This window comes from Hesperophylax consimilis, chromosome 13 (genome assembly GCF_061612785.1).
Source record: "Hesperophylax consimilis isolate HC1 chromosome 13, BYU_Hcon_1.0, whole genome shotgun sequence".
Taxonomy (NCBI): Eukaryota; Metazoa; Arthropoda; class Insecta; order Trichoptera; family Limnephilidae; genus Hesperophylax; species Hesperophylax consimilis.
This window is the reverse complement of record NC_142848.1, coordinates 17,202,568-17,222,563: the sequence shown is the minus strand read 5'-3', so window position 1 is coordinate 17,222,563 and position 19,996 is coordinate 17,202,568. Positions and strand designations below refer to the sequence as shown.

Here is a 19,996-nt window from a genome sequence, read left to right as displayed (position 1 = left end):
CGTTTAACTTTGCTTTATTAAGAGAAAGTGATCAAATCACGGCTCTCGTTGGTAAGTTTGTAGATTAATGAAAACCTCCAACCCTCTTAAAACCGCCCTTAGCTCAACCTCGGTGAAATGCAACCAGGTATTTGGTACCGGGGAGGTCTCATGGGGGCAGCGGGTAGAGGAGACAAGGGGATGAATTAAACATTACGCATAATCAGGCGGCGGAGCCTCTTACGGGAAAAAGGAATAAGATAAAATGGGGAATTGGGGAGAGGCTAAAACACGATAAAGGCGAAGTAATGTGTTGTGTAGGGGGGGAAAATACACGTGATTTTAAACTTGGTAACGTCACGATTATAAAACCTTTTTATACCATTATTTTGAATGATTCATTATTTTTTAGTATACAGTTGCTTGGTTATTGCTTCGTCTTCGCCTGAGATTTCAAAAATCTTTTTAAATACTAAGCAAATGATAAATAAAGAACAAATTTGTTATTTTATGACAGTAAAAAGCATAGCTTAGCATTGCGAGGGAGTAATTATTACAGGTCTCTTTTTTCTTCGTGAACATTTGACAATAGCGAAACCAAGAATAATATAACGAGTAGTTCTGTGAACAGTAGACCTCGCGTCCAAAAAGATATGTGTCCAATTTTCTTTTATATAATAAATTAAAACGAAAATATTTACTCTAAAATGATAAGATTTTTAAGCAGGTACTTAGGTTACCTATATATCATGTAACATTTTTTTCATTTCAAATAATGAATTATACAATTTGTCCAAAGAAATGTCACTATCTCGATGATAATTAGTTTTTCTTACTTTCTTCAGGCAGGTAGGTACTTAGCATAATACTGAAAAAATATGAATAAACGCAACGATTTCGTAGTTGGAAAATTAAACTTTAATGAACCATTAAACGAAAACGGAATGTAAATACAAATTTAGAGACAAGATGGAAAACGGTCGAGTTAAAACAGGACTTCAGCCAGTACCTAATGATGGCGTTTTTATTATTTTTGATAGATAGTTTATTTTTCATTATTTATAGTTAATAGTGGAAATTAAGTTTTGATCTGAACATAATGGCCCCGACCTACAAACTAACTAACAAACCATCACGCCGTTTCCCCGCAGGGGTAGGCAGAGATGACGGTCTCAAAACAACTCGGTCTTGACACACATTCCTTGCCTCATTCACATTCATACATCGTCTCATACATACTCTTCTATTATTCTGACTGTTGACATGGCCCGACTCAAGTATCTGATTTGTTCGTGCCATGTCTTCCTCGGGCGTCCCCGACTTCTGCTATCATTCACATTTGCAACAAACTATAAAGATTAAAAGTATGTAGAAATAAGACTTCATTTAATACTTTAATTTTCGAAGGTTCACGATTGTAGGTTCAAGTATGTAGGTAACATACCACATTCATGTACCTATATAGATTATTGCAATACGCCTTTAAGCCTTAGACACATTACGCTATTTTATGCGCGCATAATTTGAGTGTGGCATATACGTATTATATGTTGGAGTGACACACCGTAATCTTACTCAGGAGAGGCTGTCAGATCAATTGCGGAACTGCCGTCGAATATCATTTTTTTGTATGGGATCTGTCACTTTGACAGACGACAGTCGCGTAATTACGGCACTCCGTAATTGCTTTGACCCCTTCTCATGTCGTAGGTAGGAGCGGCAGGACAATAAATTGTATAATTTTATTTTATTTTTTAATTTGTTACAACATCTGTTTTTATTCACATTATTTGATAATTTGAGCCCCACATCCGTGCTGCGGGGATAGATTGAAAAATACGAATTCCAAAAGTGATTTTCAGACTAATTTGATTTTATAAATGAACACCTACGTCGCACGTCTGTTTCAACCATAGAAATCCAAATTGACTGACTTGCGATTTGGGTATCATTTCGACGAGCTAGACCACGTGACCATATTTTTGACACCATAACGGTTCGAGAATGTTTGAATAATCTACGACATCAGTCGTATATTGAAAGCTGAAGAGCGTACATTGAAATAAACAGAACCTGCACAGAAAAGTAAAATTCGCTAAAGTAAGGCAACGGTTTGCAGCGCAGTCCATTGTGGGACTTTTCAGCGCACGATCTTATATTTTCGCATTTCGTCATTGTATTTTATCAGGAAAAATGCAGCTGCATGAACACCTGTTCTGATATATTATGAATGAACTAAAAGTTTATTAGGAAACGGTCTCCGATCCCATTTCTAACACAATTTTTAAAAACCGGCAAATACTCATTTTTCACCGTGTAAAATGCGAGTTGCTTGTATACTATCAGATTCATGCATTGACAAATTACATAAAGGGAGACAATCACGCCTCCTCCGCGCTCCGCGCAACTAACTTTGTTCCATTTTTCCTGATGGGCTAGTTCATTCATTTAGATGTGTCCTAACAAGTAATGATAAAATAAGAGAAAAAAAATTGTGCTTCAACTTCCAGGAAAAGTTTTTCTGGAATTTTTCACGTTAAATAAAGTAAATTAAAAAGAACAACAAATACAATTTTGGAACGGCTTGATAAAAAGGCCGAGATATTTTATTTCTAAGAAACACTTATTTTTCAACCATGTAAACAGTGTCAGATGTTTTAATATATTTTCACACGTTTCCTATGAAACTCTAAAGAGAAAATAAAAAGAAAAATATTTTTATCATAAACCACGTCGATGCGTTAGTAAAGAACGGGCGTAAAGAAAAATATGCTACCACCTACTTGAATTCCACCCGAGAAATGCCATTTGTTTCACATAATTTTAACAATTCATCAAATTTTAAGTTATACACGGTGTCCGGAAACTCGTAGTACAAGCGGGAAACTGGAGAATCTACACCACATGCGGAACCCAAATAAACATAAAGTTTTTTGATTTGAGCATTTTCACAAAAAAAAAAAAAACCAAAAAAATATATTTTTCGGCTATTTTAGGGTTAAAGTTTTTTCTGGTGTTTAGGGTTGAACAACAGATGTTTTAACCCTGCAGAGCAGAAATATTTTATGATTACACCGGATTAAATGAAGGGTGATTTCAAAATAATGCTTCAAATCCGAGTTTCTTCATTTGTTTTACTTTCAAATAGTTTTAATTAGTTGGGTACTTTGATCTTCAGTAATAATTTATAAGAATTTGATTAAAAAAAAAAAAAAAAATCAACTTCTAACTCGATTTACTCGATAGCGAAAGCTCAAATAAAAAAAAAATATACTACAAAATTGACTCCAAATGTGATGTAGATTCACCAGTTTCTCGCTTGTACTACGAGTTTCCGGATACCCTGTATATAGGTTTTATTCAAGTTCTGTTATTATATCATCATAGGTCAGCTGTTTCACAAAACTGAAATGATTACAAAACTTTCACAGAACTTGAATTTCAACATTTAAATTTGATAAATTTTTCAAATTTTGTGTAACAACCCGTCCGAACGTGTCTTGTGAAAAAACTACAAATTTATAGGCGTCTACGAATTTGTTTGAATTCTAATTTTCAACAGACTACATACTGTTGCAGAAAAAAATCTATGATTATGAAAATATAATACAAATACATATAAAATATATTTTTGTAAGGAGGTACAATGTATTTTTATATGTACACGGTTTTCCAATAAGAGGTGTTATTTTGATATTCAATCGTAAAAGATCAATGGTATCGTTGCTTGTGTGGCACGTAGCGCCGTCTTGTTGAAAGTAAACGTTGTCCAGACCAATACCATTCAATTCCGGCCATAACAAATCATTAATCATCTCTCGATAGCGCAATCCATTCACCGTAACTGTTGCTCCAGCCTCATTTTCGAAAAATTAAGGTCCAATGACTCCGCCGGACCATAAACCGCACCAAACAGTCACAAGTTGAGGATAGAGAGGCTTTTCTTATTGGAAAACCCGGTACATTATGTATAATGTATCGAATGTTTTAATTGATGAATTTTTTATCTACAATGTATTTTTATATGTATAGTGAATTTTTATATGTTTAAATATAAAGATTATGTAGAAAAAAATTTCTGTTATTGCCGAATGTCACACATTACACAATTTTCGTCATTTTAAAGTTATTTTTGTATTCCAGCGAGTGTTCATATCCCCATTTTTTTAAAAAACAAACGATACAATAAAATTCAATTAATAAATTTTGTAAATCATCTTGAATTTTTTTTCTGCTATTTATAATTTATTTCATCACTATACAGGGATTCCGGGTGGTGCACTTTATATAAATATAATTTGCACGTATTATCAGGGCCGGCCTTGGGCCAAATGGCGCCTGGCGCGTGTAAAATTGATCAAAATCAGTACACGTCTATGTAGGTAATCACTTTAATCAATGTGACTCTAAATGATAGTAGAATTAAAGAAGATAAATATTTTTTTTTGAAATTCAACCTATTCTTTTCTATGCAAAAATATTTTTCCATAGGAGAATATTTATTTTCCAAAGGTAATGGTTAGAATTTCAAAAAAGTTATTTATCTTTTCTACTTCTAAAATCATGTAGTATCACCCCCCAAAGTAGGTGCACTTTACCCCCGGGCACCCTGTACATATTTCCTGAAAATATGATTTTTATGAAAAATTAAAGCAATTGGGATTTTTAAAATTATTTTTATTTTCATCTGAGCCCACAAATTAAATATAAAAAAAAACTTATTTTTTCAAATCTAAAGATTTGTGCGTTTGATAGTTTTAAAGAGACAATATTAATCATGCTCATTGTATTGCGCAAAAATACTTGTTATTATCGCATGTTTTCGCAACCAGGCATCAAATATTATATTGTAAATTTAAATTTATTCTGCTATAAATTTCTACACTATGGTTGCGTTGATTTGGCTCCCGTTAATTAAATTTATACATGTGGAAAAAGTGGGCGAGTTTTCTCAATTTTTTTTGTATAAACATGTGTAGTTTTTTATGGACAATCCCCCTAGTTTTTTCCCGGCATCTTACTGGTGTTCAATTTTTTTACACCATGGATATCATTGTCACTGACTGAGACAATTAAAAAAAGGACTCGTCCAATTGTTTTATTTGAATTCGAGATACAAAATTTACCAAACTGACTCAGGAGGAATTAAAAAATTCATAAAAATGGACTCGACCAAGCGTGTTTTCATTTGAGATGTCTACAAAATTCACCAAAATGATAATCCAGGGGAGGAATAATGGAAACATTATAAAATAAGCAGCTGACAAGAGACTGACATACAAGAGACCAGTGCATTACAGATAGACATTGTCCTGAAATTTAACTTAACTTACAAACAAAGTGATAATGTGATATGCTTATTAGCACAGAATGACTATTTTTTTGTTATTAAATGATTTTAAATAAAAGCAATAATTAAATAATGTTTAATACCACGATATTATGTAGATCAGCGTCACATATCAATGATATTTATAATTCAACAGGTATCTTTGTTTTTACGGGATATTCATATCTAATTTACTTTAATTCCCGGGCACTTTCAAGTTGGATTGTTTTTTGTATTTTTGGAAGTCATTTTCAAAATACATTGTCTTTTTTTATGGTAGAAATCTCTGAACTTGTTGAAAAATGCTGTTCATTAGAAAAAAAATCTTTCCACTCGTGAGTAATTATTAGAGACACCCATTCATAGCTTTAATTTTTCGTTTTCATAGCGTTTAAAGCTAAATAGGATAACGTCAAAGAATGGAAGTCGGCGAGAGGGGAAAAACAATTAAATTAGCAAAATCACTTGAAACATGTCAATTGTATTATTGATTGAAACTCAACATGGCAGATGTTTCTACGGTAGAGTGTGTCATGTTCGTTCTACGATCTGTCAATACAAAATTAAAGCGACTATTCACAGGGGCCCACACAGTCATCAGAGCTGCCTCAGAAAATTCTCTGTGAACAACAGAGCTTTACAGCTTAGAGTAGCTGAATTATTTCTACAGTGACTCCATCCCTCACTTGCTCTACAAGCTGTCTTTGAAAATAGCTTTTACCTTCCAGGAATTTACTGTCATCAACAGTGTTCCGTAACGCCGATAGCTTTTGACAGGCTGTGTAATGACCAATCATATTGTCAGAATTTAAACTGTATAGTTTAAGTTCGCACAAGTCAGCTAAAACGACGGATAGCCGTGAGCCGAGCCAGTTGCACAAAAACGGTTCGTCCTGTCAACTCTCGATCGCCGGTTGTCTAATCGGAATAATCATAAGACGTATTTTTATCGCAATTTAATCTAAAATAACGAGTGCTAACAACCACGCTAAACGTCCCAGTGCTGACAGATGATGCTCACTATGCAGATTTCACCATCTCCTCCCGGTAAGTTGATTGTGAATTAACGTTATGTATTGTGTTTTTGCATCGCCTGTCACAAGCCATATAATTCATTTATACTTTATCTGTGTGGAATAGCCCTTTAAAGTGCGGCTATTCCAACCCCTGTTCGTTCTTCGAACAAACAGATTTGAAAGTTGGTGCAAGCCTACTTTTACTTGCTAAAAGAATAGTGTCTGATCGCTGGACATTCTGAAACATTATACCTGCGTACTCAAAATATAGATTGGTGCTGTTGTCTTGACGGTTCAGCATAGAGGCCAGTTTCACAGAACTCTTCTGACAACTATCTTTTATTTGGGTTAACCTGGTTTTTTTACTTCCTGCACAGTCTTTAAGGTTAGCTAAAAACAACATTTATCGCTTTAATTCGCGAAAATATCGTAAATGCTATGAATGGGTGTCTCTAGAACCTAATTATTAATATTAACTACTCAAGCATCAATGGCAACTTTAAGCAGAGATTCTCAATATTTACTTAAGCTCTCACACCTCCAATTACACCAGAGTAAGGTTCATAATATAAATACGGCAATCGTTTTTTAATATTTAAAAAAAATACATATTTTTTAATTTTTTTTATTATGTTGTCGTATTAGAAGTACAGTCAAAAGAAGGATATGCATAATTTGTTTATTTTTTTGCAACACTACACATTTACAAACTGATAAAATATAAATTATCGATATCCCGGAAATAAATAAATGAAAAGTTAACTGTATATTAAACGTCTATTTCCCTAGAAAATTAATATCACTTTTTGATATACACAGCGTCCGGAAACTCGTAGTGCAAGCTGGAAATTGGTGAATCCACTTCACATATAATATATAACCTTTTTCGATAAGAGCAATTAAATTTTTTCTTACTTTTTTGGGTATTATTATAGGGCATTTATAGGGTTAAAAAATGGTAGATGGTAAGATTTATGGAGATGGTAAGCGTAAACACGCTTCGATGAATTTTAAAAATGTTAAACACCTGAAACTAACTTCCTAGCTTCAAATCCCGGTGTGCGCAAGTAAATTTTATTTATTCACATAAAACAATCTATACATATATATAGTGTATTTGCGGCACGTTCCAGAGTATCGCCGGTATCTCTCAGTATCTTAGTATACTCTCAGTATCGCCGTAGTGTAAGACCACCATTCAGAAACGAAACGTTACTTGAAATGGCCTTAGTCGTGTTTTGTGACTAGATATGAATAACCAGTTACTTCCCCACCTTCCTCTTCCCTATATACTTCCCCTCCCCAATATCCTCATTCTCACAACATACTCCAGTCGGGGATACCATAGTCTCACTGGCTCACTGAGTTGGGTCTCTTATGCGGTTTTTTCTTAGAAAAAGAAAACGAAAGCTCGAACCATAAAAAGTTATACCGAAAAATGTACCTCAAATGTGATTTAGATTAATCATATAGTATATAGTCTCCCGCTTATACTACGAGTTTCCAGAAATCATGTATATATTATTATTTCGAATATTTTAATAATAACGTAAATATCATTACCTATAATATTATCAAACCTTGCGTTTTGCTTTAGAATAACAGTTTGCGCAATTTTGGTGGTGTGGTTATTCATATTCTGTTCATAGCTGTGAGTAAATAGATCAGAATTAATAAATAGCACTACATTAATATACAAAATCTTAATTAAGCACTACACTATTCATTGGACCAAAAACTTTGTTGATAGGTACACCAAAAATAAATATATTTTAATGAATAAGCATTAGGAAAATTGCGGTAAAATTCGAAAACATTTGAAAAAATAATAAACTATTCAACTATGAGAAACACAGAAAATTATTTATTTACCTTTCCCGATCCACCGCCACTCTCGGTCAACCGACCTAGAGACGAAGCGATACCGAACACTGAATAATTCATACACTCCTAGTCTGTCTTTTTGAGGCAAGTACAAGTAGAAGCATTGCGACACTTTGTCAAAATGTGGATAACAATCCTATGGAGCAATTAACCTTTTTGCTAAGTCACCTGATCGTAAGCGGATGTAAAATAAAAAAGGGTTATTTTTTATGTGATACATCCTTTGGCCTATGTGGTTAAAATCAATACCACCAAGATTGAAAGGCTGGGATACTTTGTGAAATCGGCCTCCTAACTTGTGCATAACTGATTTTATTCAGTGTACCGGCCTTGTAATCTGGGTGGTTTTGTTAACACTGACTAACTACGGCGTGGCAAGCGTGGCCAGACGGAACGACGCTTCATTCAGCCAGCCTCGTGACTCTTCGGCTCTTTCCGCTTTGAACGGTATATTTGCTTCTATTCTCTCTAAATTGGCTATTTACATATTCTAAATAATGATGATTTTTTAATATATATACAGGGTGTATCAGTACGTACCCGACAAACTTTAACCAGCGATTCCTGTGCATATATGGAGTGAAAAATGTTATTACCACTTTGCTGTCTGGTGACTTTTTTATTTTCATATTTTCACCACATGTCACCACAGTTTTATCCTTTCTCAAAGTTTGAAAGCAACGTCGCATCGCAACTCAACACGCGTACGTACGTACCTACATTGGCGCGCTTTTACAATCAAAACGAAATGGCAAGGCATCGTTCGTCTCATTTTGAACTACTATTATTTAGTGTGTAGGAAAAAACGAAGACGCTTTTCGACACACTTGCTAATAACAGCTGTTGAACACGAGAAATAATGCCGACGGGCATTGGGTATATTGAACATAACACACTTCGCACGGGCAAACATAAGGGTCCCTTTCGAGAAAATGTTTTTTTTAACAGCTGTATCTTTGAAAATAATTGGAATGATGTTTTTTATACAGTATTCGCAAGGATTATTACTCATTCTACGGATTTGATTCTATCTAGTTTGATATTTGATTCGAGTTAGATTATTTTTGAAAAAATATTCTTTCACACAAAAAACAAGAATATAAAAAGATGGTTAAGACTTGAATAATAGTTTTTTTACACAATACACATTGGAGCCTTCCAAAGAGATGGATGTATACTATTCATATAAAATTATAGGATAGCAATGCCTTTCCCGCAATTCAATTAGGACCGGCGTAAAGGGTAGAAATACTCTTCACGCACAAAGTGTGATAATATCAATATTATGAGTAAATTGTGAGAATTTTACCAATAAATGATAAATGAAAATGCGGAAATGTAGGTTATGTGATAATGTTTTTTATTATAGCATTTGTTCGAAAAGACTGACATTTTTATCAATGCAAGCGTGTAGTCTTTTGAACGTTTAAGTTCGCTGCATTTGCTTTCATTACTACAGCAGCTCCCATCAGGCATGATGACAGGCGAACTGCCAAAACAACACTGACCACTGACACTAGACACGAGACTTGAGACAGAATATGTGTGAATGAGGTGACATTTGCGAGGAGGGGGTAGCGTTGTCGCTTATTTCACCCATTTACTGTGTACAGTTATGGAGTGTGGAATTTTTTTACCGGTACAGCAAAGTGCCAATAACATTTTTTACCCCAAATGTGCTAAGGAATAGCTGGTTAAAGTTTGTCGGGTACGTGCCGATACATCCTGTAAACTTAGTGTTTTCGGGTTGATTTTTCTATTAGTTACTATTTAAGTATAGTAGTTCATTCACAGTACTCCTCACTGAGGATTCCTGTTCGGAGGCAGACAGTAAGTAGTTGTGTTGGTGTTATATCGTGATTTCCTCACCTTCATGTTAGTTGACTTCTTCCTCTCTATGTTTGTTAATTTACTCAACTTCATGTTTGTTGACTTCACCATCTTTATGTTTGTAGATTTCCCCACCTACATGTTAGTTGACTTCTTCATCTTCATGTTTGTTAATTTCCCCATTTCCATGTTGGTTGACTTCTTGTTCTTCAAGTTTTTTGATTTCATCATCTCAATGAAAGTTTACATCTTCATCTTTCTTTTTCTCATTTCCTCGTCTTCATTTTAGTTGACTTCTTCATCTTCATGTTTGTCGATTTTCTCATCTTCATGTTAATTGACTTCTTCATCTTTATGTTTGTTGATTCTCTCATCTTCGCGTTTCTTGATTTCCATAACTTTATGTTTGATGTAGGTTGTGTTGGAGTAACTTCATTTTTTTTAGATTTTCTTATCTTCACGTTTACTCAACAACATTTTGGTGTCGTTTTAAAACTCGTTTATCTCCGTGGTATTTTTAATTAAATTTGAAAAGGAATATTATAGTTTTTGTTGCAAAAAAATGTATTTAATTTAAGTTATCATTCATCATTGAAATTTCTTCTTCGATCAACGGTTGACAAAAAAGCAAACGAGGCGAATAAAAAAATAGTCTCGGTCAACTAACCACTTCAACTATTTGTTTGTTAGAAAAAGATGAACCCAAGCGTCATATTACAAACCAAAAGTGTTAGTATCAACTTGAAAAATATTGACTGCTAAAAAGCGCCCAGCGTTTTGATTGGCCGAAAGCCAACTCCTTCGCCAAAAAGTTTAGCCTCCACAAAGAAGATTTTACATCTGAATGAACAGGACTTACACACAAGTTAGCAGTGTTTAAAGATACAATTACAGATTCATAGCCTTACTAAAAAAGTGGTCAAAATGTTATTCAATTGATAAATAATAACATGTGACACGGAAAGACAAAGGTCCTGGGTTCGGGTCCTAGATGTGACCGTATCCTTTTCTGATTTTTCTGTTTCAGATTTTCGTTTAGAATTCGCTTATATTGTCTTCAATAAATAAAATAATTTTCAATGAGATAGTGTAATTTTTTAGGCAAATTGCATAATTCATTTTTTTGACACATTTTTTTTCACATAAAATAATAAATGAAGTAGGTAGGAACTTAAGTACCTAACTCTTCAAATTTTTTATGATTTCATAGGAAATTTTGGTTTTGATTTATTAAATAAGAGAGAATTAACAACATATATAAGTTTAATATGCCCAAAAAGGGACTTACCATTAACTTTGAGGAAGATCAGCTTGCTGACCCCGCTACCGATGTTGTTCCTGGCCTCACAGAGGTAATGGCTCTCGCTGTCCTTACTGATCCTGGTGAACACCAGCGAGCCGTTGGGGTACAGCGACACGTTGGGCTCGAACAGGAACTCCTTGTATTCGCCGGGGGTGTCGCCTAAAGATGAAAGACATTGAATAAAGATATTACTTTTTTTATAACAATAGATAATGCTGGTATTTTTATTTGAAAATTCGACCCGTATATTTTTTAAAGCAGTGCTAATTTAAAATATTATTCTTCTATCCAATATTCATTAGTGAGTGATTTACATCAGAGTATTAAATTTGGGAGGCGGGTGTGGGTACCACCGAAGACTGATACTTGAAATTTGAATAAATAATATAAAAAATGATCTATATCTGGCATATACACATTTCTCTGAAATTGGATTATATTTATAGCAGTTAATATACGAAATAATGTTAAATAAATTAGCTGATTTGTTAGCGCATTTGTTGTCTCCGATCGTGTATTCTATACAGATATTTTAAAAGCTAACATCAGTTAATAGCCATTCTCTGGGGAGGAAGGTTCAATCCTCAAATTTTTTTTTAAAAATATACAAAAAAATATATGTATAGTAAAAAAACTTCGATTTTTACTGGTTGATTTAATTTTCAAATGTGTAATCGCCGTGTTTATTTGCAGTTTTGCCCACCTGAAGAAAGTTAGAAAATATAATTTTGAGTTAACGACGTTTCTTTGGATTTTTTTTGTGGGCATACACATATTTTTTTTTGTATTACAATGTATTTTTATATACTGTTCCAATATGTACGTATGTATCAAAACTTGTAATAAAAAAATAAATCTGCACGTTTTTTATAAATACGCATAATTCACCAATCTGAACATACGTTAGCTACACTCATCGCGTAACAGAGTTATAGGTTATGTATTATAAAAAAAGCGAAAATAGTTCTCGTATTGACGACCACAAATTATGATTTGTAAATACAGTCTTTAGAAATATACCCATGGTTAACATTCAAACAAATTACATATTGAGAATATACATTTATTTTATATTCAAATTTTTGACGTCATTATAGACCCGTCCGGCTAATGCTTAGCGCTAGGTCGATCGTGAATGACCCACTCATTGAAGACCGTTTACGAGCTACCAAAGAGCGAGTGGGTTATTTGTTTGTCAGCACCAGGGTCTCGAGACTCACTCTCGTGACCCACTATCGCGACCCATTCTCGCGACTCACTCTCGCGACCCACTCTCGCGATCTGGGTGCCGGGTGCCGGAGTAGCAAGGCACACATAGATTGTAAGCACCTGGGTTTCGTGAACCGTTCTCATGACCCGGGTGCCGGTTGCCGGTGTGGAGAGGCAAACGCCCTTATATTAACAGCACTCGGGTGTTGTGACCCACATTCGCAACCTGGGTGCCAGCTGCCAGCTACCGGTGTGGCGTGGCGAGCGACCATAGAAGATGAGTGAGTATACATTTTGTAGACCTGACATCACGTCTCGAATGACTTTCTCACAATAGGCAAAAAAATTATATTTAATAGAGATGGTAGATTAATGAAACCTAAAATAGGCTACCGGAGACAGAACACGGAACCGCTTCTTTTTCCAGATACTTTTGGAACCGGTTCCCTATGACGGAAATTTCAATCGGTAATAGATTTGATAAAAAAATTCACACTTTGAATGTGTTACCTACCGATCAAATAAAAGTGAAAGTTGCCGGGTGACGGGTAAGCGGGTTTCGGGTTTCGGGTTTCGGGTCGTGTATGACCTGGTACGGTAGCAAGGGGCGCACCCATAAAATCCGCTTTCTCAAACCAAGCTTTATCTTGGGGTTAAATCTGCACCTGTGGTCGAATAGACTCCATCCAGGGATGAATATTTTTTGTTTTTTCAGTATTATTCAAGGCTGTCGATATTTAATGAAAGAAATAGTTTGACCCCTATTGACGTTGTTTTTTAGGAGATTTTAACTGTTTGTCTCATTAAAAGAGATACTTTATGTAATCATTACTATCATTAATGCCGAGGTTCGACGATTTCAAAGGTGAATAATTACATAGAGTTAAGTAGAAACTTTCTCTTGTCGGACTCGAGCTTTCTCGTCTAAAGAAAACGGAGGACCGAATGGCTATAAATTGTCTCTAAGAAGTAAATGGTACTTATTCTGATAGATGGCTTCCGATTTAATTCGCTCCAGGAATACGTTACTTGATACCTCATTATTCAAAGTAAAATACAGATGCTACATGAATTGAATATTAATGCCTAATTTGACTAAATTAACGAATTTATTTGAATTTCGCGTAATATATTGCTGGTGTGGGAGAAAAAACGTAATAAATATAAAATTTCGACGTTTGAGTTATTGATACCATGATATTTTTTGCTTCTACAAAAAAGATAAGAATCTAGTTACGTTGCTGTTGGCAGAGAGTGTAGTTCTGTTTTGACGAGAATATTTGACTTTCATGTTAAGAATAACGTCACAACTTGCAACGGAATTAAAAAAAATACAAAAAACACCAATTTATATAAAATTATGACATTTTTATTTGCAAAAAAAAACTAACAAGTTAAAGTTTTCTCATTTATATGAGTTACTCACCATTTTTTTGCTAAAGTCAATGCATAAATGATCTTAAGAAATATTTTAATTTTTGATACTGACGATTCGTGGTGGAATTTCATTATAATCATTTATTAAAAACTGTAATCCACATTTATTTTTGACCGTTACCGGATTCAGCATATCGCTGCCATCTTCAAACTGGTTCAACTTTATAAAATCAGAATATGAAAATACTGATTACAATTTAAATAAGATCATTATTTACTACCCTTATGTTTACAAAAAACAAAAATGCATACATCCAACAGTTGGAAAAAATGTACCAGCCGGAAGATTTTTTTTTTTTTTTTTTGTTATTTGTTTTTGGGGTATTATGCCGTGTTGCGCTAACTCCTTCTTTAGCCAACGTTTCGGACAGCATTGCAGTGTCCATCATCAGGGCAGATGTCTTATTGATAAGACATCTCTTCTTCTCTTAATAAGACATCTGCCCTGATGATGGACACTGCAATGCTGTCCGAAACGTTGGCTAAAGAAGGAGTTAGCGCAACACGGCATAATACCCCAAAAACAAATAACAAAAATACTTTTGGCCGTGAAAATCTTAAATCATATCAGCCGGAAGATGGCCGTGATTGGCTGAAATTAGTAGCGGTCAAAAATAAAAAAAGTATAATATTTTAAAATCATTATCCGTAGTAGCTGAATTTCATTTTTTGTATTTAATTTCAATGCATGTTTTTATTAAATAATAACAAATCATAATGAAAAAAGAAAATAAATTCATACTGTTTCACAGAATTTTAGCAATTCATAAAACTTTAAGGTAATGTGAAAGTCCTATTTAATGGGACTATGATTTGCCTTATATTGTTTTAATTACTTCTGATGATCGTATTACTATAATCTCAAACGTTTCTAGAGGTATCCCCACAGATGTAAGTTATTTTTATTTTAGATTAATAAAAACAGGACCGTACCATTAAAATGCTTTATGTAAACCGGTTTGAAAGTTGTAAAAAATACTTTTAAAATTAGCGGTAAGCACCAGATTTTATTTTAGAAGGAACCCCATGGAAATGTCAATTTTCTAGGCCTGCTAGATCGGCCGAGCACCGTTTATTATTTTTACATGACTTTTATCACTTATGACTTTAAGATTCCAACTTTATTTTATGGATTTGATAGTCCAAATTCAACCGTCCAATACCGAGTCTGTCCAATACACCAGAGTTAATTAATTGTGCTAAATTTAAAGTAAGTGAGATGTCCATCTATCACAACATACCCACAGCCTTCCTCCAAGTGATGGTGGGTTCCGGGTGACCGCTGGCCCCGCAGTGAAGAGATAGATCCTGCCCTGCTGCAGCACTGGCGTCCGCTGGCTCCACCGTCCATTTTGGAGCAACTGGTAGAAGAAGAAATGAAAATATGATATTGCGGAATAACAATGTGAAGATCTCTGAAAATAGGTAACTTGACAAAACAGAACGTCGAAGAAAAGTGATGAAAAGTATTAATGAAAGAAAAAAAAAACAAACAAAAAATTTAACGTAACGTAAACTAACCAAACCTTTACCATATTCTGTTTGTTTCATTGAGTTGTATTTAGTCAATGGTTTGTTCAATATTTAGAATTACTTAGTTCCGAGGGCAAGGTAACGGGGATAAGACTGGGAAACTGGTCATTTTTTAATTTTTTAAATTTTTATTCCAGATCTCGGGGATGGTGGTGCAATCCCACGAGCTCCATATTATACATAGAATATATATAACATTTACTATTTACTTGCTGTTATAATATGTCAAATGGATATGGTTATATGTATTTTTACTGTTACTATTGTGAACTTACAATCTTCAGAATATTATTTTTTTATGAACTATGTATGTAAAAGCCCAATGGGCGTATAAATAAATAAATAAATATTATTTTGATGTTCTTCGTTTTTTTTATTAAATAATTATCTTATATTAAACAGAAAATATGAATGATTACTTTTTTGTGCGATGCAATACATCACTACACAAGCAAGATTTTTTAAAAATGATTATATTGTACTGCCTCTAATGCATTTTATATGGCACACTTTTGAAGGCTATTTTTAAGGCTGGAAATAGAGCGACGAGTACGTCATTCGCTTACAGCAATGCGTAGTGTAAATGAATGAAGAACAGTTGCGTACTGGAATAATCGGTCCAGCTCGTCACCGCCACGTCGTCGGTCGACTGATGGTACGCGTGGCACTATTTACAGCCTAAGAGTGGAATTAAGTAAGTCAAGTTACATTCCGTGTTTGTAAGAACTAGTAAAAATAATATTAATTTACCGTTAACGGTGAGCGGAACCGTGAACTTCTCCACTCCAGCTGCATTGCTAGCCACACATGTATAGTTCCCCGTATGGGAAGAAGTAATCAGCTCGATGACCAGCCTGGTGGAGAACTCGTCCAGGCGGTTGGCGATAGCCAGCGGTTGCTGCAAGGTCGAGACTGGATGCTGCGGGTTGTCCGTGTTGAGCGGGACTCCATCCTTCTCCCAGATGAAGGTCACAGGGAGGTCGCCCTCCAGGATCTGGCAGGAGATGGCAGCGCGCATGCCCTCGCGGAGGAGGTTAGTCATCGCTTGGATAGGCATTATTTTCGGCGGTACTGGAAAAAATGAAATTATTAACCTTAAGGTTAATTGGTAGGTTATTCGACTAAGAACTAAGTGGAGGTTAAATTTTCTGCGCAACGATCTACTAGTACCACCGTATTGGCAATATTTATATTTAGAAGTCTCTAGAAGAATCTATTTTATCAATATATTCAGGATTTATTAAGTTAGGTGGGTACAGTACTAGATTGCTAGAAAATCTTGATACAAAAACCTAAATTAAAAAAAAAAAACGTTTTCGACTTCGACAACATCAACAATAGAGATAGCAACAATATTCCCACCCACGCATCGTGAGTTCAATTCCTTGGGTTAAGCATCACTTTACAAGTAGCAATTCCGCTTACACGGAGAAAAATGATAATTTCTAATTTTTTAATCATAAAATTATTGCTAATCCTGTTAAAAACGGGATTTCGGGCCGTTTCCTAATATTTTTTAGTAAACTCGTTATATATCGAAACACGTTTTCATTCACCTGCATTTGTCCTGATAATATACAATGACTAAATGAGAAAATATTAGAATTTTTATGAACACGTTTCCGACATCGTGAAAACACATTCAATAGCAAACTTATCAATTAATTCGTTTAAGTCCTGCAATCCCGTTTTTAACCGGATTACGAAGAGATTCGTAATCAATTACCAATATTCGATTTCAGTAAGTTTTTTCCGTATGGGCGACTTCGTCATGGGCCGGTAAGGAATCGACATGTAAACTGAGTGCTGTACGACCAAATAGTTTACAATGGATTACACTGCAAACCGTTATCTTATTCAAGCGAATTTTATTTTTCTTTGCAGGATCTTAAAGAATTCGGTATAATATGTTGATTCCTTACCGGCCCATGGGGGAACCCCCTTAGTGTGACGCAGAAGGAGATTTTCAAATATTGGCAAGTTCGTCTCTTTTTAAAATGAATAAATGTAGAATGCAGAATAATTCATACTCTAAATAATATTTGTCTTAACTCTAACATTGACATTTTTTCGGATTCACTGCCCAAATTCAAACGTGGCATCATGTCAATAATTTAAACTATTCAATGCGCATACATACAGACACACACAAGCACTCACACATACATTACACAGTCACACACACACACCTATAAACTACACAAGTCACCTGGTAATCAAGGAATAAACATACCACTTAGCAGACATTACAAGGAAACATATCATAGGTACACAACATGAAGTATCTTACTCCTGTATATTGTTTCAACTCTGTAAATCATGTACTGTTTGTTTCTATAATATAAAAAAATAAAAATAATATCATCTCTCTAGTTATGTTACTCACCGATGACCTGTACTTCGATATCCCTCCTGGCAGACAACTTCTGCCTGCTAGTAGCTTGGCACGTGTAGGTCCCGGCGTCCTCAGCCCTCTGCGCTTGCTCCACTACCAAGGTACCATTCGGGTAAACCCTTTGTCGCCTGGTCAGGGGAAGTACTTGACCATCTGAGAAAGAACGAAGAAAGTATGTTAATTTTTATAATTGTCACAAATAGCTGAGAAGATAAATGCCTCGGGTTACCACCCAAGCGACGTCTTCCGCTACCAAAGTTTTACATCACTGCGCAACCAATAATTCACTACTATAATTATGGAATAAGGAGGAATTCAAATATTGTCAGGTTATTCGTAACTGGAAATATTTTAGTGAGACTATGGCATCCTCAATTGGGGTATGTTGTGAGGTTTAAGTAAATGTGGAGGGGAAGTAGTAGATGGGGAGGAGGAAGGGGTAAGTACCTGGCTATTCAGATCTGGTCACCGGCTACAGTCAATTGAGCAACGTTTCTAAATGGTCGTCTTACACCAGGGCTAAATTATTATTTTTAATAAGTTAATTGAGAAATGACACAAATTAATCAAATAAAATTAACTTGCGCACGCCTTGATTTAAACCCGCGACTCCCAGATAGATAGTCCACGTAAATACCCCTCGACCAAATAAATAAATTATTCGAATTAAGTTTTACAAGGTTATTTAAAAAAAAATGATTTAATAATTCAAAATCAAAATCATGTGTTTTTGGTTTGAAAATTTGGTCGCCTAGGAATGTTTCAGATGCTTTAATTAAATACTGCGAGTAGAACACATCTTGACCTTTAAAATAATCGAGTATTTTTTAGATTAGTTTTTTTATAAGCCCAGAAAAAAATAATGTATAAGGTCTATGAAAACTGCTTTAAAGTTCAAAATCTCCTACTTACGAAGCCATTTTAGGTTATGATTTTATTGTATAATGTGGCAAATTAAATTATTTATATAATGATCGGAAAAAATAAATTTTTATGCCTGAACATCCACAAAATAAAATAAAAGGCACTTTTTGTCTTTTTTCTTGCATAAATCAAAACAGGCGGATGGTGTTAAGCTGGAATTTAAACCTTATCGACATCTACGTAATTGATAGCGGCTCAATTTAAAATATTACACTACGTAGTGCATCGCCTTAACGGATTTTTTTTTTGAATTCGTTTAAGTAGTTTGAAACATGATGTATGCGAGCAATACATCTCAATTAAAACTGTTAACAACTAAACTCTGTTTGCTTATACCTATTTATGCTGTTGGATAAGCTTACAACATTTCTTCTACCCTCTTTTAGCGTCGGGAGGGTTTACAGTTGGCCATAAAACGAGCATAACAACAAAATTGTTTCCTGATCAGTGGAATGGCAGAAATAAGCCGGGGAGTATGAAATAAAAATCAGCTTCCGACTTCAGCTGCCTGCATCGCTTTGGTATCTTTTAAACCGACCCGAACGAGAGCTTGGATATCTTTTATTTGCCACTTCAAACTTAATTTAATGAGAAGGGGGTTAGAAGTTACAGTTATTCGCTAAATCGACTGGTTTCAGAGAGAAATATTTTTGACAGTGGCGTAGAGACCGCCTAGGGTTACTGACGGGGTACGACAGTGGTTGTTGGTTGTTCTCAACCCGTGAATTTTTCTTTCAAATTGAAAATAGTTGATATGAATCGAATTCAATCTAATCGAATCGAAACGAAACTATTTTTGTACAATCAAATAGAATTGAATCAATTAAAATGGAGTCGAATTGAATCAGATTAAGCATTCCGAATATCTACCGAAATAATGTTACATACTTCTTTTAAACTCAAAAAAAAATGTTATTTTTGAGATAATCTCGTTGGATTTGCCAAGTTGAAAAAGTAATTATCTATAATTCCCTCGATAGAAAAATCTCAAATTATGCTCAGAAAATTATAAAAACACATCTATCTGGTTCTTTTATTTGTCATGTTATGAAAATAATATGATATTTGTAGAGAGATTTTTGCTCTATTTTAAGAAAGTCATGATTTATTCAACATTTTCGCAAATGCTTATTCATTAAAGTCTGTAAATCTAATGA

The 19,996-nt window shown here is 34.5% G+C and overlaps 1 protein-coding gene across 1 annotated transcript in view; it reads right to left on the bottom strand.

The window, feature by feature from the left end:
- Nucleotides 1–19,996, bottom strand: part of Dscam4 (Down syndrome cell adhesion molecule 4) — a 747,456-nt gene that overhangs the window by 51,216 nt on the left and 676,244 nt on the right. The window contains exons 12-15 of the mRNA XM_089638828.1: nucleotides 17,907–18,068; nucleotides 16,271–16,591; nucleotides 15,229–15,348; nucleotides 11,327–11,500 (exon numbers count right to left, since the gene is read on the bottom strand). Coding sequence (XP_089494954.1) covers nucleotides 11,327–11,500; nucleotides 15,229–15,348; nucleotides 16,271–16,591; nucleotides 17,907–18,068 — 777 coding nt within the window. The remainder of the gene's footprint in view (nucleotides 1–11,326; nucleotides 11,501–15,228; nucleotides 15,349–16,270; nucleotides 16,592–17,906; nucleotides 18,069–19,996) is intronic.